Source organism: Chaetodon auriga, chromosome 14 (assembly GCF_051107435.1).
Source record: "Chaetodon auriga isolate fChaAug3 chromosome 14, fChaAug3.hap1, whole genome shotgun sequence".
Taxonomy (NCBI): Eukaryota; Metazoa; Chordata; class Actinopteri; order Chaetodontiformes; family Chaetodontidae; genus Chaetodon; species Chaetodon auriga.
The window spans coordinates 4,087,972-4,112,180 of NC_135087.1; the positions used below are offsets into that span (position 1 = coordinate 4,087,972).

Here is a 24,209-nt window from a genome sequence, read left to right on the forward strand (position 1 = left end):
TCTTCTCAGAAACAGAGATGACTAATACAAAGAAAGTACATTTCCTGATAATGTGGGTGAGCAGTTGCCTCTCTCTCTTCTTTTTATCTGCATGCAGAAGGGAAGACGTTACTCATGATTATACTCATAGTTTACATTTGAAATCCCAATCTGCACTTCTTTACCCTTAAACTTTTTACTGTAACATGTCTCATTTAGTTGATCAAGATCATATAATGTTCGGAGCAAATCTTGATGTTCTTGGAAATAAAAACTCATATTTTCCTCCCAAAGACTTTGACACAGTATTTACAGATCATTTATTTGTCAAAGAGCTTAATAAAAGCATATGTGTGCATCATTATGAAATGTTTGATGTCATCCTGTCATGATGTACCTAAACTGAACAGAAATTAAAACATCTCTCTCTGTCTCTTTTATTTTTCAAGGCATAATTAATGACATGAAACTGGCTCGAAGCAGCAGCTTAAATATTTCCAATGAACTTCATGGCAGTAGATGAATTGTTGAGTTGTACAGGAGGCTCAGTGCTGAAGAGAAGATGATTAAAATGCTCTCAGAGAGACTGACCAAGCCTGGAAACACAAGCAAAGACAGCATCACCATATGGACTGTTTATGTTTGCATGAATGCAAAGCATCTGGGAACGAGCCACATACAGCTCAGACAGTGACTCCCTGTTTTTCTCAATGTCGTCTTCCATTGCAACATCATTAGTTTTACCAGATGTTGACAGCCAAGTGAGTAAAGTCCCTGACAGTGTGACTTAAATGCAACACAGATGTGACAGTTTGCTGACAATCTAAAAGCATGTGGTTTGGATGGAAGTAGACAAACAGAGAATTATGTATTAGGTTATGTATCATTACTTGTTAAGTGTTGCATTTAAAATAATCCGTGTTTTTGAGTTGAGCTGTAATAAATCTATCCAGCCGGTAGATATTCAACTCTGAAGACAGACGCTGAATATGCAGGGCAGGAAGATCTTGATACAGATGCATCTGCTTTTTATGTTGTTATTTAGACAGTTAATACTGTCTCAGGTCATGATTCAGGAAGACAACAGGCTGGAGACAATGCTGCCTGAGTCACAAAAAGAAGTTTCCCATGAGTCAGTGCAGCAGAGGGAGGCGCAGGACGACGTGAATCATGAAAAGTACAAGATAAAAGCAAAGTTCGGCCAAAATATCTCCCACTAGTGTGACTAGTGGACATTTAGGATCTCACTGGTTAACTAATAAGGTCAGAGGATGTTTTAACTAGTCGTCAGTTTGGCCTTCACCAGTTAACCAGTGCGTGAATCCGTAGGCCACTACTTTACCAGGGAGCTGAATCCAGTTTGACTAGTTAACATGACAGAGCTTCTGCAGCTCACTGGTTAACTAGTGAGACTTTCAGCAGTAGTAGTTTGGTCCAGAGGGCCACCAGTGCTTTAAAAAGATGACTGGTTGGGACTTTGGTGCGACTAGTGTGGCGCACAGTGTCACTCGTTAAGGCTTCTGTTGGACCTAGTTGGACAAAAGACAAATGACTCGTGAGAGTTTTGTTCAACTAGTACAACACAGCGTCCAACTGACGCTGACAAACGGCAAACAAGTGGAAGAAACTGATGTCTAATATCAAGGATATGGAATAAATGCTCAAATGGTTTCCCACACAGGCCGGGACAAATGTCTCTCATGTCTCTTGTCATGTCTGCCAGCTTCAGGGTCCACACATGTAAAGCCACCAGACCCTGAAATCAACAGGAAAGACGAAACAGAAGCTGAGAAGACAAACTAAACTTTGCTCAGAGAAGATAAAACGTATTACTACAAGCAGTTTGAATGACACTGAGGGTCAAAGGCAGCGCTGTGGAGTCACTAACACTGAAGGTTTGTCTGGGGAAACTCTCTGTACTTGTTGTCCTCTCTCGCCCACCATTATCCCCGAGTGCTCGATATCATCCTTGATATAAAGCATCACATAACGGCAGTTTTTCTGATAAACTGTGACAGTTTGCCGAAACATCACTCACAGGATGCACCTGCCAGATGTCTTCACATAGCAGACACGTTTTTGATCTCCAGCTGTAAGGAAAGACTTCTTATGTCAGTTTAAAAGGATCCATGGAGCGCTGAGGAGACTGAAGACTGCTTGGTGTCTTTTTTCATCAACGATGTATTTGTATTATATTGTGTAAAGCCAAAGGTGTCACTTATTATAAAGATGGCTTTGTAGTCTCTCTGTTATATGCAGTCGTGTGATTTGGTGCCATGACTGCTTTCTGTGGTGAAAACACTCGTGTATGATGTTATCGGCCGAGCTGATCTGTTTTTTTTTTTTTTCTTTGAGTGACTCATGACTTCCTGAAAAACATCTCGAAAATAGGAAGAAAAAAAAAAAAACTTAAAAATTCATCTTCAGGGAAACAGACTTTTTTTTGTACCAAATTTAATGGCAGTCCATCCAACAGTTGTTGACATATTTGACTGAAAACAACAAACGTCAGCCTCATGGTGGCGCTAGATGAAGAGTCAGACAATGAGCAGAGTCATCAGGATTTGTCAGAGGTTGAAGAAGATCTTGTACTTTTACTGAGATCTTGTACTTGCAAATGTAGTACTACCACAGCGTAGAAGTACAAATCCTGAATAAAATATTTTCCTTAAGTAAAAAAAAATACAAAAGTATTAACATCAAAATATACTTGAATACCCAAAGTAAAAGTACTCATTAAGTAGAATGGCCTTTTTTCAGAATAATCTGGATTATATTATGGGATTATAATTACTGATGTATTAACGTGTACCTGATTTGTTACTGTATCTGACTAATTTCAACTACTTTATACACTAGTTTTTTGAAGTTTTTATCTTAATCTTTACTATTACAACATACATATTTGTATTGCATTATTTATCTGAACATGCAGAACTACTAACTGAAGTCATCAAATAAACGTTGTGGAGTAAATGAAGGTAGAAATATAAAGTGTCAGAAAATGGAGAAAAAAAAAAAAAGTAGGCGGCAAATACTTCAGAACTGTACTTCAATACTCTCCAAAGCCATGTATTGATATATGGGTCAGTGGTGCACACATAACCCACATTATGGTTTCTGAATCACGTGTTTTTCGCGGGAGTTGGCTGGAATTCTGGCAGGGAATTTTGGGAGGGGGGGTGAGGGGAGGTGGGATTGAGGAGGAGGAGGAGGAGGAGGAGGGCTGCGGATGGAGGTCTGGCTCTGTCAGATCCACATAAACCGGCCGGGGAGTTTTTTTCCCCTCACTCTGCAGCAGCAAACAAAGACCAAGATGGAGAAGTCACTGTGCGTGTTGGCTGCACTGATTTTTCTGCGAGGGCTTTCAGACGCGGCGCTGATGGAAGATGCGTCCGCCGAGAGTTTCTCTGGATTCAGCAACGGGACCACAGCTGAGTCTGTCACCGTGGAGCCGCAGGATCACAGCACAGACCGGCCGACTGCAACCACAGCCCAGACACAAGCACCCACCACCGGCAGAAACGAGGAGCTGGACCCCAAGACCATCGGCAGAGACAGCGGAGAAGAACACAACAGCAAAGAGGAAGAAACAAACGGCAGCAAGACAGAAGACAAGAAAACAGGACTGGGTAAGAGAAAAATAAATAAATCAATAAATCAATAAATAAATAATCAGTAAAGCAGAGCTGTTTTACTTTTTACATAAAGCTGTGAGAATCCAGAGAGACTTCAAGATGATTTAACCCAATTATTAATTAAGGAAGCACTCAAGTGCAATTACTCAATGATGCCTTCAGGGACCCAGTGCGCTCATGGCTCCTGAAGTACTCACCAAGTGAAAGTCCTGCACCGAGTTTTTACTGACGTGAAAGTGCAAAAGTATTGGCATGAAGGTACACTTAAAGTACCAAAAGTAAGTAAGTAAGTGCTCCTTGTGCAGAATGGCTCATTCAGAGTATTGGATTATAATCACTGATGCGTTAAAGTGAGCTTCGTAAATCTGTAAAACGTAACATCATGTGGTTTCTAGAAACGTGGAGGGTTCGCTTCAATCTTTAAATTACTGAGAATATTTTTTTGTTTATTTGATTCTGTTCTGTGCTGCAGGTAATCCAGAGCTTCTTCACATACAATTACTTTCGTGATCAATAGTTAAATGAGGAATTGTTTTGCCTATAAAATGCCAGAAAACAGCCAAAAACCAGAAAGTGTTTAATTTACTGTCACAGGCGACTAAGAAATCCAGCAAATAGTTACATTTGAAAACCTGGAGCGACTGAATCAGGATGATCAGAGTTGTTGTAGATAATCAGATAATCAATTAAGCCCAAAACCCATAAAGATATTTAGTTTACCTTCACAGAAGATTAAACAACAGCAATTATTTGCATTTGAAAAGCTTTGACTCATTGATTGATCAATTGAAAACAGCTGTAAAGAAGCGCTGCTGCAGACCTCCTGAAACCACCTTTATTTTGCTCCTTTTTCTTTCATTTTTGAAGATGTTGCTTGAAAAACATTTTTGACCTGAAGGGAACAAACACAGCGGTTTTGCTCAGCCAGCACTGGCCGTGTTTGTGATTAATGGGATTGTTATTGCCTGTTTCCAAAGCCATAAAATACCCTGCAGCTCTGACTCTCGACTCTGCTCCGCTGCATGTTTGACTTTACTCTCTTGGCCCTCGGCTCGGTCTCAGATTACATTCAAACCCTCCTAGGACTCATGTCTCTGCAGTTTCCTCTGGAGAGGCCCTCCCAACTTCCCTGCACTGACCCAGGATGATTAGAGATATTCCACACAACTGCTGGGACCTCTTATTACATCAGCCGTGTATTTGCTTACTCAGAGAAACCAGAAAGAGGCTTTTTAACCCCTCAGCAGTCAGTCCCAGAGTCTGCAGACAAGCACAGACACAAACCCAAAGAAGATTTTATCTCTTGGCTCCTTTTCCTTCCAGATTGTCCTCCTCTCGGCCTGGAGTCCCTGCGGGTCGATGACAGCCAGATCCAGGCGTCGTCCTACCAGCGAACCGGTCTGGGTCCTCACAGGGGGAGGCTGAATATCCAGGTCGGTCTCGATCTGGATTGTTGGATTGAATTGTTTAATTGTTTGGTCTAAAAGGACAATTGTTCAAAATGCACATAACAAGTTCCTTACTTAAGTACTGCACTTAAGTACAATTTGGAGGTACTTGTACTTTATTTCCATTTTTTGCTACTTTATGCTTCTACTCCACTACGTTTATTTGACAACATTAGTTGCTAGTTACTTCGCAGATTCTGATTATTGCTATAAAATATAAATGAACTAATATATTCTGATTTAAGATACACAGTATGTAGAGGAGTTGAAAAATATTTAGTATGCTAACGTTAGCTGGTTAGCACTAGACACAAAGCATAGCCGAGGCTGATGGGAATGGAAATAGTTTCGTGGGTATTTGGTCATAAACACAAGAAAATGAAGAAATTTAACCCGATGATGGCGCTAGAGAGAAAGTCAGAGGAGCACCAGAGTTATTCGGACTCATCCTCTGGAGATCATGAATGTCTGAATTTCATAACAATCCACCCAACAGTTTCTTGGATTTGAGTGTCATGGAGTCAATCATCAAATCGATCAATACACTAACTGTTTCAGCTCTAAACTGTGATAAAAATGATGTAATGTCCACCATTGCGGCTCCATATTTATTGAACTAATGGGCTATTTGCTTTAATTGGCATGTAAAATTAGCACTGTACTGACTGGATTTCCAGTAGAAAGCGTTCGAGTACTGTAAAACGCTGAGCCAGCAGTGCTCTTCAACATCCCACCCACCCCCTTCATGTTCTGCAGTCTGAAAGCAATTATTTTACAATCAGGTCAACACTAAAATCTTATGCAATGCTGCACACTGAGGCCGAGCCACGAGCGTCTGGGGTTGCTTTAATGGATTCTGCAGTTGAACAAAAAACTTCTGTGTAACATGTGTTTTCAGTCTGGCATTGAGGACGGGGACCTTTACGATGGAGCCTGGTGCGCCGAGTACAAGGACCAGCACCAGTGGCTCGAGGTGGACGCTATCCACCTCACCCGGTTCACCGGAGTCATCCTGCAGGGCCGAAACTCCATCTGGAGGTCAGGTAGTATCAGGATTCAAATGAAATCTGAAACGGCTGCTAAAAGCTAAAATGACTGCTTGCACACTGGTTTGTTGACAAGATGATAGCATGTTTGTACAGAGTGGACCCACAGACGGTGAGCGGTTACAGACAGATGAACTGCACTGTGGAAATTATTTTTTCTTTTAATATGATGCAGGTTTTCAAAATTCAGAGTTCTGTGCAACAGAACACAATGCTCCTTCACTGCATTGACATCTATTGAAATGGACTTCCTGTCCGTCTTGGTTCTTCCGTACAGTTGGGACTGGGTCCACACCTACAAAGTGCAGCTGAGTAATGACTCTGTGGACTGGGAAACCTGCATGAACGGGACAGAAGAGGCAGTAAGAACCCGCTTTTGTTCTGTGTTCTCTGATAAGAGGAATGTACAAACAGCGACTGGTGGACCTCACGCAGATTAAAGTGAAATAAACAAACAAACAAAAAAGATACAGAGGAGGAGAAAACAGAGTATCGCAAGAAAGTGGAATTGGTGGTTGGCATAATAACTTTAATTACAAATGCTTTTCCCGTATGTCTGTTGCCAGATTGTGCCTCCAAAATGAGAAAATCAAAGTGTGTATTCTAACTTAAATACACCTTCAAGAAGGCTGCGACATTCGGGCGGAAATACAAAAAAAAGAAAGGTTTGATGGACCTGCACCTCAAACTAAAGGCTCTCCTGTCTGACACCACGTAACAGTGAGCTGGAAGGGGCTTTTTGTAAAGTCTGATCTCTTTCCAACGAGCTGGAGGCGAAACAGAAAATTCTTTGTGCTGTCTTTGATTTTGAGGTTTTCACCTCTGCAGAGGATCAAGTTCCAGTCCTGTTTGCTTTTTGTTGTCTCTCGTGTCAAAGACTTTTCAACAGAATTCAGTCAGATATGGTGGAAAGCTCGTCCAAAGGTCGAGAAACAAGTTTCAGTTTCAGATGCTTCTTTTATTATGAGAAACCACACTTCAATGAAAAACATCTGGCCAGAATGTCCCATGATTCTCTCCCATTGTGTGTATTTTGGTGTAACTCCAGATCCAGATGTTTTCAGAAATGTTAGCAACACTGTGAGACTGTGTGCAACAGGCATTCAGTGACAATGCTACCAAGCTAATGGTTAGCAGGTACAATGTTTACCCTCTAAGTTTAGCTTGTTAGCATTAGTGCTTATTAGCACTGAACACAAAGTACAGCTGAGGCTGATGGAAATGTCATTAGTTTTGCAGGTATTTGACCGAACTGAAACACTGGACAAATTAAAATTTTAACCTGATGATGGCACTCCAGGAAGTCAGAGGATGCTGTAGGATCCATCTTCTGGGAACCATGATTGCACAAAATTTCACGCCAATCCATCCAATAAGTTGTGTCACTCATGTCATGTGGAATTGTGCAGATCTTTGAGGGAAACCAGAACCCAGAGACCCCCGTGCTCGCACTCCTCCCTGTTCCCACCGTCGCCCGTTTCATCCGCATCAACCCTCAGACCTGGTACTTCAACGGCACCATCTGCCTCAGGGCGGAGATACTCGGCTGCCGTGTTGATGGTAGGAGGAAATGCTGTGGTGATGAGAGCAGCAATGATTCATTTGAATGGTTTCACTTTCAGAAAAAAAAAAAAAAACTAGCTGGTCTTTTGTCTGTCGGTCAACAAAAGGAAGTCAATGCCCTCTTTCCTTGCAGATCCGACTGACAGCTACTCCTCGGAGCAAGAACCAGGATCAAAGGACACTCTGGACTTCAGACACCACAACTACAAAGAGATGAGAAAGGTTGGAGGCCACACATGCTCGATGACTAACTTTGGTTCCCCTCAAGTTAATGCCATCGTTTTTACTCACACTCGTAACAGTTTGCAGACTGACTCAGTGTTCACATTTAACCCTTTGAAAGACTTTGAGTCCATCTTGTCTTCTTAACCCTGCAGCTGATGAAGTCTGTGACTGATGAGTGCCCAGACATCACCCACGTCTACACCATCGGGAAGAGCTACAACGGCCTCAAACTGTATGTCATGGTGATCTCAGACAACCCCAGCAAACATGAACTAGGTGAGAGCGTCTCCTCTGTGAGTTGAGTTGAGTTTCTGGACTGGACTTCTTCCTGTTTCTCATGTTACCCTGACTTTAGCTGCCCGGGGGCCCAGTTCAACATCCTGCAGTGTTTATACAGGCTCTTCTCTGCAGCAGCACCACGCAGGGAGGCCGGGGTGTCTTGTAGAGACGGCCTCTCTTCTGTAAACAAACCGATAGCGGGTTGAAATCAGACTTCTCTGTGATGTTCAGAGGCAGGGTGCTGCGGCCGCTCTGCATCCGCCAGAACTTTTACTAAATGAAGTGCAGCTTTCCGTCCTTCTTTCCAGACAAATGGCATGAACAGATTTCGAAACCGCTTCACTTGCTTCACATAATGGGAATGTAGGTTATTTGCAATGTCAACAGCTGATTTACATTTCAGTGGTTTCATGGTGAAGTGATCTCTGGGGCCAAAACGTTGGCGTTTTCTTATTTTTGAGTTACAAGATGTACTGATACATCAAGTGCATATTTTGGGTCTTTGGACTTTGAGCTTGAGGAATGTCTGCCATCAAGTCTGGCCAACCTGTTTATGATTACTGGCCAAGTGAGTCAGCTTCACACTGTTGCTGAACACGAAAGGGTTGGAAGTTTTATCAGAATGATTGAATATTTTCCTGATGTGCCTCTGGGCTTTAACTTCGACCTACTTCACATCTAGCCTGTCCTGTAACTTTAAGTTGACGTCGATTCAGACAAATCCCTCCACATTAATTGCTTGGCAAGTAAAGCGGCTCTCTAAATGTTCCTCTTGGCAGGTGAGCCGGAGTTTCGCTATGTGGCGGGCATGCACGGCAACGAGGCTCTTGGCCGAGAGCTGGTCCTCAACCTCATGCAGTACTTGTGTCGAGAATACAAGAAGGGCAACCAGCGCGTTGTTCGGCTGGTGACGGAGACGCGAATCCACCTCCTGCCCTCCATGAACCCTGATGGATATGAGGGAGCTTATGAGAAGGTGGGTGAAGTGTGCAGAATGGATAAACATGTTTCTTGTAGTTTGATGTGCACACTGTTGTAGCACTTCTTTGCATCTTTAATTCACAAACATCCTGTTGAAAAAGGAGGCGAGGGATCTGTTTAATCCAGTAAAGCAATGGAGACGTCCTGGTATCCGAATGGTTAAGGATCATACCATATAAAGGCAATGTCCCTGGTACCATTCCAGCTTTTGTGCTATGTATCTTGCATTTATATGAATCCATCTGTTGTAGATACTAGCTCTGCTTCTGTATGACTGATCTGCTGCAGGGCTCAGAACTGGCCGGCTGGGCCGAGGGACGATACAGCTTTGAAGGAATCGACCTGAATCACAACTTTCCAGACCTGAACAACATCATGTGGGACGCCCAAGAGACCGCAGCAGACAGGTCTAAAGTCTCCAACCACTACATCCCCATCCCAGAGTACTACACGAAAGAGGACGCCATGGTAAGGACATGAAGCAGTGGTGGAGGAAGTGTTCAGATCACTTCAAAATCCAAAAAAATTGGAGAGCTGAAGGTAAAAACTACAGCTGTCAGACAAATGCAGAAAGGAAAAAGTACAATATTTGGTGCTGAGATGTAGTGAAGCAGATGTAAAGAGTTGCATAAAATGGAAATATTCATGTAAAGTCCCTCGTTCTACTACTGCAACACTGGAACAATAAATAACAGAAATTACTGAGCATATTCAGCAATGTAGTTAGAGTCGCTTTGGCGTCATCTGGTGGTGTACTCGATAATGACACTGTGGCAGACAGCAATGTGTGTCAGCAAAGGAACAAGAACCATAACTTTCCTGTGCAAAAACATTAAAAGGCCCTTTGAAAACAGACTCCACTGTCTGACAAAAGAGTAATACTCTGATGTAGCAAATATTAGCAATTAATTAATATACTTTATACATTTCAGAGAGGAGATTTGAATGATTCCTTCACCAAAAGGACCAACTCTGACACGTCTAAAGGGATGACGTGACAGTTCTTAAAGTAGGCTATTAATACATAAATGTAGGTCACACTGAAAAGCAGTTCTTGAGGGCAGTGGGTGAGTGTGTGTGAGAGAGAGTGTGTGTGGACAGTTTAAAAAGAGGAAAATAATGTTTCCACAGTAGTGGCATGCAAGCCACCAATCAGGAAGTAATTTCAGAGCCAAGAGAGCTGTGGTTTTCCTGAAGCCTGATCATTGTCACTCAATGTTTGGTAACAGTTAAAGGCGAACGTTGAGCCTCCTGACAAACAGCAAGAAGATCAGCAAATATAAAACAAACTCGCTTTAAAAGTAGGATTTTTTTTTTTTTTTTTGTTAGTTTCTGCTGGTTGACATGTCACTGTAGGTTTTTTTTCCACCCACAAGTGACATTTCCAGCTTTTAGATGGAAATACTTGGAAGAAGGGAGCTTGGACAGAGACTGGCACAGTGGTTGAACAGAGCATCACCCACAGAATCTGAAATCCACGGAAAAAAAACTGTGTGCCGCTGCCAGTGCTTCTCTGTTTGATCCATAAGTGAAGTCTGGGAGCCAAAACTATCACAACAAAGTCCACAAACACTGGAGTTAGAGGTCAAATACGGCATGAAAGACAGATGTTTTTCAAGTTTTAATCAGTGATATTAAAATGTATTTCTTTATAAGCCTTTTTCTTTATCCCACTTGCACAGTCTTTTTTTAATCATTTAATGCACCTGTGCCCATAAATAAACCATTAAACTAAACCTCTAAGTTTAAGAAACAAATACAGATTTAATTTCTGTCAGAAGAATGAATTTCATGTTCAATAATGAGACTATTTCTGATAAATCTGTGAGCTAACAAAGGCTGCTCACCCTGCCAGGTGGCCCCGGAGACGCGCGCCGTCATCAACTGGATGCAGGACATCCCCTTCGTGCTCAGCGCCAACCTCCACGGGGGGGAACTGGTGGTCACGTATCCCTTCGACTGCACCCGGGACTGGGCCCCGCAGGAGGACACCCCCACGGCGGACAACGCCTTCTTCCGCTGGCTGGCCACCGTCTACGCGTCGACCAACCTGGTGATGGCCAACCCCGACCGCCGCATGTGCCACTACGAGGACTTCCAGCCCTACAACAACATCATCAATGGCGGAGCGTGGCACACCGTCCCCGGCAGTGAGTCCCCTCAGGGAGCCCGCTGACACATGGAGGCCATCTGAGGAGGTTTAGTCCAGAAATGCTCTTATAGGAGAGGATGTTTCCACACATGATAAGAGTTGAAGAAATGTTTCTACCGGTGGACAAACATCCTCTCAGAGCACTTTGAACTTAGACAAGGGTATATATATATTTTCAGCGGTGTGGAAAAAGGCCTCATAAATATGTTGAATTAAAAAACTTAGTCACTGATGTTTGCGCCAGCTGATTTAGAATTTTTTATAGGTAATCAAATGTGTTTTACTCCTTAAATTTACTAATTCTGTGGTTTCCTGCAGGCATGAACGACTTCAGCTACCTGCACACCAACTGCTTCGAGGTGACGGTGGAGTTGTCCTGCGATAAGTTCCCTCACGCCAGCGAGCTTCCCATCGAGTGGGAGAACAACAAGGAGTCTCTGCTGGTTTACATGGAGCAGGTCAGTCTGCAGCTACAGCATCCAGGTTGCATCACACGAGCCATCGGCTGCCTGAAACGCATCCATTTCTGTGTGTCTCTGCCTCTCCGGGGCCTCACAGTGCAGCATTTCCTTTTAATTCAGGTTCACAGAGGCATCAAGGGGGTGATCAGAGACAAGCTGACCAAACAAGGAATACCTGACGCCATCGTCAAGGTGGAGGACCACGACCACGACATCCGATCAGGTCTGTCAGCTCTCCTTTCTGATGAGCAGGGCGTCAATGCAGAACATCCCCTTTGGTTTCTTCTAGGATAAACAAAGCTGAGAGAACATAGTGTTTACATTTTGGCTGTAGAGACAACAAAATCCATTTTTGTTTCCTCAGCTAATGACGGGGACTACTGGCGTCTGCTGAACCCAGGTGAGTACAAGGTGGTGGTCTGGGCCGAGGGTTACTTCCCATCCATGCGTCAGTGCCACGTTGGAATGGAGCCACGTGCCACCATCTGCGACTTCACCCTGACCAAGACCCCCATTCAGAGGCTGAAGGAGATCCGGGCCAAAGGAGGCAAGATCCCCCAGGACCTTCAGCTGCGTCTTCGTGCTCTGAGGCTCCGCAAGCTTCGCGCCAGCACCAAGGCCATCAACCGCCGCCGGGAGAGCCAGCGGGGGGGGCAGGAGCAGCTGCTGCAGGCGAGGAGAGCTCGTTCCTCCGGATCCCGGAGGGCGTGAGAGCAGACGAGGAGCTGAAGAAGCCTCAGACATGAGCCGGATGAGGCTGAGGGAGTTCAGCTCAAACGGAAATGAGTAAATACCGAAAGGAGGAGTTATTAAAGGGTCAGTTCAGCCATTTTTACAAAAGTATATTTTTTTACATCAGTGATATTCAGACATGCCGTTTTATGTGGTGAGGTTTTAGAATACCTGTGATCTGTACGTCCACCAATGCGGCTTTAAAATATACAGTAAGAAGAATCAACAGTGAAATATTTGGGTGAACTGACCCTTTAAAACACATGAAACCATGACAGTCACACAAGCTCTCACAGACGTTGACAGGGTACTTAAAAAGCAGGATTTTTAAACCAAAACCAGGACACAAACTGAGTCACTTCTAAAAAAGTTACACAGATGTGGAACTTTTTGGAGGATAAAGGACATCTCCACATGTATGAACACTCACTTGACTAGATTTTGTTTTATTGGACATTACTGCTGATGATGCTGTAGTGTTTGTTTCTTATCTGCAAGACGACTGAGTTGAGAATTTAACTGTCAGCTGGTCTGATATGTGACAGGTTTTTTTCTAACACTGTGTCTGTTTTTGTTTGACAAAAGTCCAAAAGGGCCATAAAATCACAAATAAATATGACTTATTGGGTTATTGATATGCTAGCATCTGAATATGAAACAACGGTGAAAAACTGAAAGAGACTGCTGGAGCAGTGGTTCCAACTTGGGGGTTGAGACCCCTCAAGGGGTCATAAAAATAAAAATGAGGGTCATGAGGTGATTGACAGATTGGAAAAGGAGAGGAAACAAGACTAGCGGCTTTGTGAGCCATGCATAGGCAGATGCTAATGATAAGCAGGTGATAATGTTTACCACATGCGCCATCTTAGCTTAGCGTGTTAGCATGCTAACATTTGCCAATTAGCGCTAAACAGTAAAAGTACAGCTGAAGCTGGTCATTCATTTTTCCAGGTCTTTGGTCATAAACCAGGAAGTACTTGAAATGTTTTAAGCTAGTACCTCATGGTGGCGCTAGAGTGAAGCTCAGGAAGTCAAAGTCTTTATAATTAATCGTCTGTAAAGCCCGAATGTTGGTACTCATTTTGTGCTAATCCCTTTAGTATCCCATTTCACTGGATACGTGAAAACGTTGACCTGCTGGTGGCACCAGAAGAAAAATCAGGCGATCACCGAAAAGTCAGTAGGATTTGTCCCCTGGGGACCACGAACATCTGCATCGAATTTCATTACAATCCAGCCAACAGATGTTGAGATATTTCAGTATGGACCAAAGCGGTGGACCGAACGACCAAAAGACATTCCAAAATTGTCGCCTCTTGGTCGGGACCCTTTGTTTGGGAATCTCTGGTTTGGAGGAAATGCAGGCTTTGTTTCCTGTGACCTTGACTGCCATCTAATGGTTGGTCCTCCTCCATGTGTGGAGTTTTAATACTGGAATAAAACCAAAATCCTGCAGAACAGAAATACTGGACTCAAACACCAAACAGTCAGCAGTGCAAAAGAAGCTAACCTTTTTATTTCAGTGATAATAAGTACCATTTTAGTATCATTTTAACAGGAAACAACAGTGCGAGCAATTCAACATGTCTTCCGTCTCGTCCAGCCCTCCTCCAGCTGTGATCAGTTGAGGCGACAGTGCACAGGTAACACCAGAACTACTGAGAACATTCAATTAATCCACAACAGAATACAGGTTAAAACCCAGAACAGGACTGACCGACATAAACAAAGAGAACAAAATCGTAAAAATGAACCCGGTTTTTTTAGTTGCTATACCTGAAGTGAAAATGGCAGATAAGACACTTCTCTCCGAAGAGCTTGTGAATATAAGTGAAATAAAAGCAGCATTGAATATACAGCATGGCTGCACCTTCAACCTTCAGCTCAGTCAATTAAAACAACTATGAGCTAACTAGAGTGCTTCTTAACGTCTGTAACTTTGGGAAATGAGTCCCAGAATTGACTGAACTGAAAGCGAAATGGACGCCATTTGTGAAATATGCACATTTTGAGCAGTTAACTGAGGTACAAAGTGTTGAAAGCGTCCTTCCTCAGTAAATACAGGACCACGCTGTGAGCTGGACGTGTGCAGATGACTTCATCTTTTCACTTTAATTAATTTCTCAATCACTTAACTTTTTGTTTTCAACCATTTTGGGTTTGATGAGAAGATACCACAAACAATATGAAGCTATGGCGTGCAGCCGGTTAGCTTAGCTTAGCACAATGTGGAAAGAGTGAGGAAACAACAGGCCTGGTTTGGTCTAACAGCGACAAAACCTGCCTGTAAATCTCACTAATTGACTCATTATATCTCATTTATTTAATCCAGAAGTGAAAAAACATCTAGTTGCTGTTTCACAGGGGTTAGCTTCATGTCCTGGACTTTTTCTTTGTTGTTTTGGTTGCAAAAAGCAGAAACGGATTCAACAAACCAAAGGATAGAAAAGGTCTTTCCCGTTTCCACTCTTGTGCTGAGCTAAGCTAACCGGCTGCTAGCGTTAGCTGTAGCTCAACCAAACTTCCAGCAAGAAAGAGAATAACCTTCTTCCCAAAAATGTTTATCAATTCTTTTAAAATCTAAGCTTTTGCCACATGTAAAGATTATTTTAATCCATAACAGCAAATGTTCACGTTTAGTTCTCAGCTCACACCGCAGAGGAGAAGCGCTGTCCTGTGCAAGCGGAACATATTTTGGCATCTGACGGCTCCACACAGAGAATCAACCTCGTATAAATAAGAAAGGAGAATCTTCATAAAGGCTAGTATGCATAGTAGTATACGCTAATGTCTACTGTGTACGTAATATCTATTCTGCAGTCAGTCAGTATGAACGGGGACCAGCTTACACTCGGTGTAGCGCCTGTGCTTGACTCTTACAGCAGCTATACTACAGTGGTTGAAAACGCAAAAGCATCGCCGACGCTAACAGTCAAAGCAATCCGCTCGCTCCTTCGACAGGAAAAAAAGCTAGCCGGTCACCTTTATGACAACACTGTAAAAACGAGAAACTGGGTGTGATGCGGGGGAAAAATCAAACACTGATGTGGATCAACACGCTCTTCAAAAACCAACAAAATGAGGTACACGGTCGAAAAACAAGTCAAATGTATCTTGGCAACAATTTCGTCCAATGAAGGTTTAAACAACTGATGCTGAGGCAACTGCTTCTGACACAAACCGCCACCCAAAAAGCCAACAAGCTGACTGAAGGACGAGGCCAGCTATATTCTCTAATCATAATAAAACCAGCTCTTCTGACTGGTGCTGTCTGTGAGGCTAAATACTGATTCATCTGATTCCTCTGGACCACAGAGCTCCAGTGTTGTCAAAAATAATTAAAAACACATCAGTGAGCTGCACTGGCTGACATCTTCCTTCATTATGAACAAGGTTATTTCTATCAATCCCATATAAACTCCTGCTGCTGTAAATACTCATTAGAACTGTGTATTCATCCGCGGCTGAAAGTAGTCCCCAGCAACTTCACTATTTACTCCACTTTAAGTAACGTGTGCTACAAACTACAGCGGCCAGCTGTCAGCAGATCACTGAGCTTTATTTAAAAAGGCTGTTTTTAAAGATTTACATCTGCAGCAGGAATCAGGGGGTTCGGCCTGAGTGCCAGTGCGAAGCATTGAGAGGCGGACTACCACGCTATGTGTACAAAATACCGAATAATGCCAACCTTATCAGTTAGGAAAGAAATATGCAATTCTACTATCTGCTTTGCAAAATGTGAAAATGTTGCAGCAGTGGTTTGTGGGTCTGGACAGCGTGAAGTTTCCATTCACAGGCTTAAGATAAAAACACACAAACTGGGAAACGAGAGGCGAATCCAATAAAAAACTCATCCTAAAGCGGCTTCGACGGTGGCAAACAGCGAGCAATGAATGAAAGGACGGTGAACAAGCAGTGCCGACATTAATACACAAAGACAAAAAGACGGCTAAAGACCATGAAGGCGGAGACGGAGTGAAGGTGGAAAACAAGATGACACGTATGTAAACTGGAAAGGCGTTGATGAGGAGGTCCTTGACGTCGGGGGGTCAAAGTTCAGATTGTATGAGCAGAGAAGCAGCACCTGTGGAGAAGGCATGAGCAGAACGGAGCAGCTGAGAGCGACACGACCCGCGGCGGAGGACGCCGCGTGGAGACGATCGACCGCAGACACGAGCGCCTGCGTCAGGTCGATGGACTAATATCCGTCCGTGCGGTTGCATCCTTAGTGTTTTTGTCCCGAAACAGCAACATCCGGATGTGCCGAGTCTCGAAATGAGTCTTCTACCGCAATAGAGGCCAAAATTAATCTTTAGTATGAAAAAGAGCCACAGACAAGCCGTTTGTGTCTGACTGATTCAACGATCCGCAGCCTCGAGGTTCGGGCGTCCGTCCCTCTCCTCAGTCTGGACGGGAGTGTAGTCTGAAAAGCCCCGTGAGGCTTTTTTTCTGTCTTGTTTTGTCCTTGGAGTTCAGAGTTCGAGAGGCTGAAAGTTTTCATCCACGGCTGCAGCCTGGTCAAAGGGCCACAGCTGAAGCCTTCTCCTCCTTCCGCATTTTTATTTTTCCAGGTCAACGGACGGTTCCCGCCCAAACAAACTCAGTCTGCTTCACAGCTGCAGACCTGGGTTCACAAGTACTTAAGGTATTTTTTTAAGGTTCGCTTCGTCCCTTTTAGTGGGTGGCGTTTTCCATACAGATTGTCCGGCAGAGCTTTCACTGTGAGTCAGACTATTTCAAACATCTCATCCAGCAAACGCCACCCATCTGCTCCACTTCGGCACTTTAAAACAAATGCTCGGAAATGTCATTCAGGGTTCCCACAGATTCAGATTTCTTTTTTTAAGTTGAATTTCCTTTGATGGTTTTGATATAATTTACACCAAAGGACACAAAGGACGCCATGTCACGGTGTAGATGTGGACTTCGCACAACAAAAACCTGCATATATTCGCTGACAAGAGTTTAAAATCATAGAAAATATGCAGCTGTACGAACACTTCTGTCTCTGTCTCTGGATCTGTGCAGGAACCCTGAGCAGCACTTCTCTCCCCAGGTCTGCAGCGCGTCGTCCTGCTAAAACTTGGGCTGGTAAAGGGCGACGCGTCCACTGAGGCAGCCCGAGGCCAGCTGGCAGTGTGTCGGGGAGAACTTGGTGGTGAGCACCACGTCGCTGTGCGAGTAGATGGAGCGGATCTCCCTGAGGCAGCTGGTCTGGACGGGCAGGCAGTCGGCCAGCTCGCCGCAGCTCTCGTCGAAGGCCAGCAGGCGGACGCCGTAGCCATACGGGGAGCAGATGAGGCGTCCGTCCGGGCTGAAGCACAGCTCTTTGATGTAGCCCCTGCCGACGTTGGCCTCCTCGATGTAGTGGGTGAGACGGAGGGAGCAGCGGGGGGAGACCAGCGGGCGGGTGGGCGCTCCCTCCTGGAACTCATACACACACGTCCACTGAGGAGAGACAGGACGGAAGATGGAGACGCAGGATTAGAAGTCGTCAATATCACACACCAGGGTCTGAAACTATCAACGGGGAAGCCACGCTTCATTTTCCAGGACCTTTCCAGGACTTTTTCAGGGAGGACCTAGCTGGTGTGATGGACAGGGATCACGCCGAACACCAACATGTTCCTCTCTCTTTTGCCTTGTTTTAATATTATACTATTATTTTTTAGAGTATCCCATCATTGTATTTTATTTTGAAAGTCCTCCATGCTTGCGAGTGCTATGTTCAAGACAATCAGTTTGACGTCTGATTGTTAATGTTTGTGACAGCTGGCTAATATTCACAGTGCATGTGGCCACTTTTGTAGCAACTTCATTAACCACCTGAGAGCAGGATTTTTTTGTTTTTGTCTGCTACAGGCCACCGTACATCAAAGGGAGGGTTCAGAGGAGAGGCTGTCAAACTTCTTCTCACTGGAAATCAACAGCTGCCCCAAAAGAAGCAAATAATTTAAACAGCTCGGAGAGAACAGGTGCACCTGCTGCCGAACGTTTCTCACCTCCTGGTCGTCCATGTTGCTGGAGCATCGGATGAGCGTGGCCCAGCCTTTGGGGTGCAGCTGCAGGGAGGTGATGCAGTTCCCTCGGTCTCTCTCTCCAGGGATCTCTGGAGTCAAGACCTCCAGGCTGTTCCGGGGAGAAAGACCTGCGGGAACAAAGTTTGTGATAATGTTAAAGTCCATCTGTATTTCTTACGTAGAGCTGACTGTTTACACTGAGACGGTGTCTGACCTTCTCGGTGAGGGTGGATCTTGCTGGAGTCGTTTCCCTGGCGAGGAGTTCCAGCCGACCTGGACGCTGATGTGCCTCCATCTACAGAATCACAGCAGGGTCAAAAATCATTTTCTAGGAACTGCATGCGTTTCTGGCTGCTGCTCCTCTCCCTCTCCACGCCTCCCCTCCCCCAGCAGGTGTCTGCTCTCATTGGCTGGTGTCTGCAGAACATCAGCCAGCTCTGGGATGTCCTCTTTTAACAGTTCACACATTCGTAATGATCGAGCACCAATTTGTAAGCATCACAGAAAGGATTTAACACACATTAACGTGAAATAATCACATGAAATACGGGCATAGAGACTGTGATCTGACCTGAGCTGAGGGGGGTCCGTCGTGCTCGCAGCATGCGGTAGCTGCCCACCTCCAGGGACTGCGTGAGGTCCAGGTCGTGGAGGATGAGCAGGTACCCTGAGGAAGTGGAGATGAGCATCTTGGAACAGTCGGGCGTCAGACGCATCCTCATTAGGTAGCGGGTGTGGAAGAACTTTTTGTGCGGGCAGCCGTCCTCCGTGAACCTGCAGAGGGAGGACGGAGACAGGAGGCTTCACAGGCAGTTTGACGGTGTTTTCAAAAGGATTTCAAGGTAATTCTAATAAAAGGGTTTGCTCAAGGCGGGGAAGCATCAAGAAAAGCAGTGCAGTCACAGGAACTTCTTCAGAGCTGTAGCTTTTATGTGATGGAGGGATGAAGGAAAGGAGTTAAAAAGAGAGCGATGGATTGTTTGGAGTTTCTGGTTCAGCAGGACAAAAAGACTAGAAACGCACATTTTCCACATATATATGACTCATATATGAATGTATTTTTCCTTCCCGAAAACACAGAGTGAGACACTGATTGGATTAGCTGAGAGCACTTTTGACAATCGATTGATCATTCATGCCATTTCTTCAGAGAAAAAATTTTCAGCTTCTCACATTTGAGGATTTGTAGCTTTTCTCAGATTTAATTCATTTTAAATAAATGTATTTGTGTTTCGGGCTGTTTATTAGATAAAACAAGCAGCATGAAAACATCACTGTAGTCTCAAAGAACTTGCAATCTGCATGTTTTTAGCATTTTATAACATTTTTGGGACTCTCCAAACATTTAATTAATCAAAATATATATATATGAATCAATAATGACAAACAAGTTGAGTGAATGATTCATTTATGTCTCATTGTGTGTTAGACTGGACGTGTTTCTTATGATACCATAAAGCCAACACACACATTTTAAAGCATCTGAGCTCATCATATGGTTCTTTTCATGTTTACCTTAAAACACACAGAGCTGATGCTTTGACGCTCACACACACACACACACACACACCTGTTAGTGTCCCACGTGATGACGTTGCCGTCGAAGCCAGACGTGACGAGGAGACGAGTGTTGGTGTCGTACTCGATGTTCTTCACCCAGCTGGCGTGGCCGTGCAGCGAGCAAACCTTCGAGTTCAGCTTCCGCAGGTCCCACAGCGCGATGGTGGTGTCGTCAGAGCAGGTGGCGAACAAACGATTGTCCAAAAACCTGCAGACAGTCGGAGGAAGTCACATAATTTAAGCGATCGTGCTGCCATCCTGAAACTTTTCACGTTTCATGTGGATGTGGAAGCAGGACGCCCCATCTTTTTCAAGACTAGACAAACGAACCTTATGTTGTTGACGCAGTCCTCGTGGGCCTCCGTCAGGGTTTTGATGTGTCTGGATGAGATGGGATCAAACAGCAGGACCTCCGTCTGCTCACAGGCCACAGTCAGCACAGACCTGAGCACAGCAGACACACAAACATCATGCTTTTCAACACACGAAAACAAACACAACAACACTTCCACGTGCATTAAAGACTTCCTGCTGTCACATGAGCCTTTAAACACATCTGACCCGACTGGACGCGGCTTGACCTGGTTTGGCTGCAGGATTTATTCCTTTATCTGCTGTCTGGCCGCAGAGGCTTAAAGCCAGTGTGTTCACTCTGCAGGTGAGCTCACTGCTCAGTTTGGAGAAATCCAACAATTTCAAATTGTCATGTTTTGGTTGTCAGATGGTCAGTGTCTAAATGAATCCTTACAAGTCCAGATATCATGCTTAGGCTTTTAAACTATGGCTGTTTCAACATAAATATCATTCAAAGCGCTTCATGTGACCCGTGGACGGTCCAGACAGGTGAAACTGATGATGCAATTCAAGCACTTTCCAGACTATTTAGGCTGTATTTTCAAACCCTTTCATTGCACTTTCAAGCAAGCGTTTCAAGCATTTCCCAGCCACCTGGGAACCCCGTGAAGGCGAACTCCGAGGCCTACAGTTTCGTCTTACCCGTCCGGGGAGTACTCCAGGTTGAACACCGCTCCGTGGGTCTGCGTGCTCAGGTTGACGGACTCCACAGCCGGATTCATAGAGCAGTACAAACTGGTCATTGTCCTGAAGTTGTCCCTAGCTGGGTCCACAAACACCCCTCGCCTTATCGTCCTGCTCTGCAGCCATGAAAACAGGCTATTCCCCCTGCGGCTCTCGGTGCTGGAGTCCCCGCCTATCCCTGGCTGCGGCGCGGCGGCCGGCTGGCAGCCGGGCTCCCGCTCCTCGGACGCCGCAGACCTCGCGCTGCGTTCCGTTCGGTCCCCGCCGCTCCCCGGCGGTGAAGGCGAACCCACCCGAGGGATGTCATCTTCCACGTCCGAGTCGTCGATGTCAGGGTCTTCGTCTTTGTCGGAGACGCTGCCGCTGTTAGGCCTGTCCTGCGACTCGTCGGCGTCCTCGCTGTCGCTCTGGCGCTCCGAGCTCATTGTCGCTTCTCCGGCGACCACACAGGCGTCTGTGTTACGGGGCGCAGCGTCTCGGCTCAACGGCGAAAAGTTGACCGACTCTGGTCACCTACCGAGCATGAAACCGTGTTTTCTTCCACCCCTTTAAGATGTCATGGCAGTGGATTTTAGCTGCATAGGTTACGTTAGGCAAATTATGTTTTGTTGTCAGACTTGGCAGCGCCTTAACGCGGCGCGTTAAACTGAACACTGTTAGCTAATATCGACGGGAAGAGTGTAGATTTAGCCTTCAAAATAAAAGCGGAAATTTGTTTGTAGAAAAAAAATGCTGCGTGTGCACGTTACGTAGAAACAAAACACACTGGAATTATTTCTCCTTAATTTCCAATTAACTTTTAATTTACTTGTGGTCGTTTTTAGAATTGAATTACATAGGAACATATTCATTTTCATCCATTAATGTTTTAAGCTGAAAGGCCCAGACGGAAGTTTAATGTTTTTATTCCAATTAACTTGACACTTTTCTCCCCGTCAAAACAAATGTGAAATGAAAAGAAATGACGAAGTTCCGCTTCCTTGTCCATTTTGAGGCGCATATGTAGGTTGGTTGCTGCCATCTGCTGGACAAATACTGCAAGTTATTTAGTGTATTATACGTGATGGAGAGAAGTAGCCTAACACAAATTAATTATAGTGTCATGCATTGGCCTCGGTGCTCGGTCTTACGTTTGGATGTTTACTCTAACAAGGTTGTGAAGGGATGTGCTGGTATCCATGAGGAGTCACAGGTGGATTTTCAAAAAGATATTTATCAACCTAAAAAAATAAATAATCAAATCACAAACTATGCAGCAAATGTTCTGGCACCATTAAAAAGATCAACTAAATGGGACTAAACTCAGGCTGTGATGACTTTGAGGTTTGTAAACTGATTATTTTCGGTTTCTGGACTGTTTGCAGTTGGCATCCTTCATGTCACATTACTGCCTCCCTCTGGATACAGTCCTCCTCAATGGGCATTTTGTGTAATTGCTGTAGCAGCTCTCATAAAAGCAAAAAGCCATTTTCTGCCCTACTCACGGTCTCCGCTCTCTGTAATACTTTTTACCCCGACAGGTTTATTAGCAAGGAGGTTTTTACAGAAAAGGAACTTGCCTCGGTATTCTGGTGCATAATGGTCAACAGATTTAATCTGAAAATTATCTGTTTTAAAATGTAAAGATCTGGACGGTGTTTAAAACAAAAGGGTAGATTGTGTTAAGTACTGACCCAGGAAAAATTCACAGAATAAACAAAACGTGCCAAGTCAATGTGTGATCATGTTACTATAAAATGCTCCACTGCCTCTTCTTCATGATCATACCCACTTGGGTCTAATATGTTGTCCTTTTTCTGTCACTGTTTCCACCACACACTGCTTTTCCACTGATTTTGAAAGTCTAATATTAACTGTGACAATTTTCTATTGCTTCTTTTGCCAATTTGTGAACCATCAGCAAGAAATAGATATTAAAACACACTCAAACTAAAGAAAAATGAAAATGTTAGTGTACTGAAGTTAACAAAATGTCTGCAGTACGAATAGAAACTGATGTATGATGAAATGCTACGTGTCACCACTTATCTGTTATGCATGTGCAAAGTGAACCTAATGTGCATGAGGTCAGAGAGTAAACTATAGAGAAAACAAAAGTGTGTGTGTGTGTGTGTGTGTGTGTGTGTGTGTGTGTGAGTGAGTGCAGGAAGCTGACACACATTTAAATCAGCTGTGTGGTTGCAGGTGCAGACGTCACAAAGGATCACACTGGTCATTCGATAAAGGAAAGTGTCAAATATCACTTTCGTGAAGCCAGAACGCTTCAGTCTCCACTCTTATTCTTCTGTTTTGAGCTGTCGAGGGTTTCTTCATCTCTGCTAAAATCTGCTCTTCCTCACGTTATAAATCTTTAGGCATTAACCTGCAAAGGGGACCTGAAGCAACAATAAGCTGCGGATTTATGAGGCCAGTTTCCCAGTTGATAATCTTTGCCTTCAGGGAAAAATAGCAAAAGCACTAAGTCACTTTTTAGATTTATGTTTAATGACTGCGTCTATGTTGTTATCTAGTGATTAAAGGGATCAATAGATGAGATTAGATTTGTCAGATGAAGGGTGGTTTACTCCCTCTGCCAAACAATTTACTGTTGAGAGTTATGTAATGTTTTTGACAAAGTTAATTAAATTTTTCAAACAAACACAATTTTTAATCCAAATTCCAGTGAACTTGAAGCAACTTTCATGATTCCTCGATTACACAAATACCGGTTAATTTACATAACCCCAGTGTTCATCACCCCATCAAAATCATGGCAACATAGCGCTTTGTTGTCAGGCTGCTGCTGGCCTTGATTACATGTGGTACACAGCGTGAAATGAAGGCTCAGATGGAGCTCCTTCCTTTCAGTCTCCGTTGGCACCGGTAGAAACTGATGACAGACACTTTGACTGTACCTTCAGATCACAGCTGACATGCCGGGACAGTCGGATGAAGCGCAGCTGCTGCACAAACAGCACGCTGCCCGGAGGCGCTTTTACATGAATGTGAGACAAAATTACAGTTTGTGTTGTGTTGGCCTGTTGATGTTCGCATGCCTCGACGCAGTGTGCTGCTGTTTTGTGTGCGCGCGTGCTCGAGCTCGTGCGC

At 44.3% G+C, this 24,209-nt stretch overlaps 2 protein-coding genes across 2 annotated transcripts; one reads left to right on the plus strand and one right to left on the minus strand.

The window, feature by feature from the left end:
* Positions 1-3,261: 3,261 nt before the first annotated feature.
* On the plus strand, positions 3,262-13,060 carry cpxm1a (carboxypeptidase X (M14 family), member 1a). Its single transcript, XM_076747864.1, has 13 exons — positions 3,262-3,611; positions 4,941-5,050; positions 5,964-6,103; positions 6,389-6,473; positions 7,521-7,671; positions 7,808-7,896; positions 8,052-8,175; positions 8,958-9,154; positions 9,448-9,627; positions 11,015-11,309; positions 11,630-11,769; positions 11,893-11,995; positions 12,137-13,060. The coding sequence occupies exons 1-13, from the start codon at positions 3,296-3,298 to the stop codon at positions 12,481-12,483; spliced, it is 2,277 nt and encodes a 758-aa protein (XP_076603979.1). The 5' UTR covers positions 3,262-3,295; the 3' UTR covers positions 12,484-13,060.
* Positions 13,061-13,998: 938 nt separating this feature from the next.
* wdr32 (WD repeat domain 32) lies at positions 13,999-21,763 on the minus strand. Its single transcript, XM_076749244.1, has 7 exons — positions 21,081-21,763; positions 20,415-20,528; positions 20,095-20,292; positions 19,096-19,298; positions 18,739-18,819; positions 18,507-18,652; positions 13,999-17,952 (listed from the first exon to the last, which is right to left on the minus strand). Exons 1-7 carry the CDS (start codon positions 21,545-21,547, stop codon positions 17,581-17,583), a joined length of 1,581 nt encoding a protein of 526 aa, XP_076605359.1. The 5' UTR covers positions 21,548-21,763; the 3' UTR covers positions 13,999-17,580.
* Positions 21,764-24,209: the final 2,446 nt, after the last annotated feature.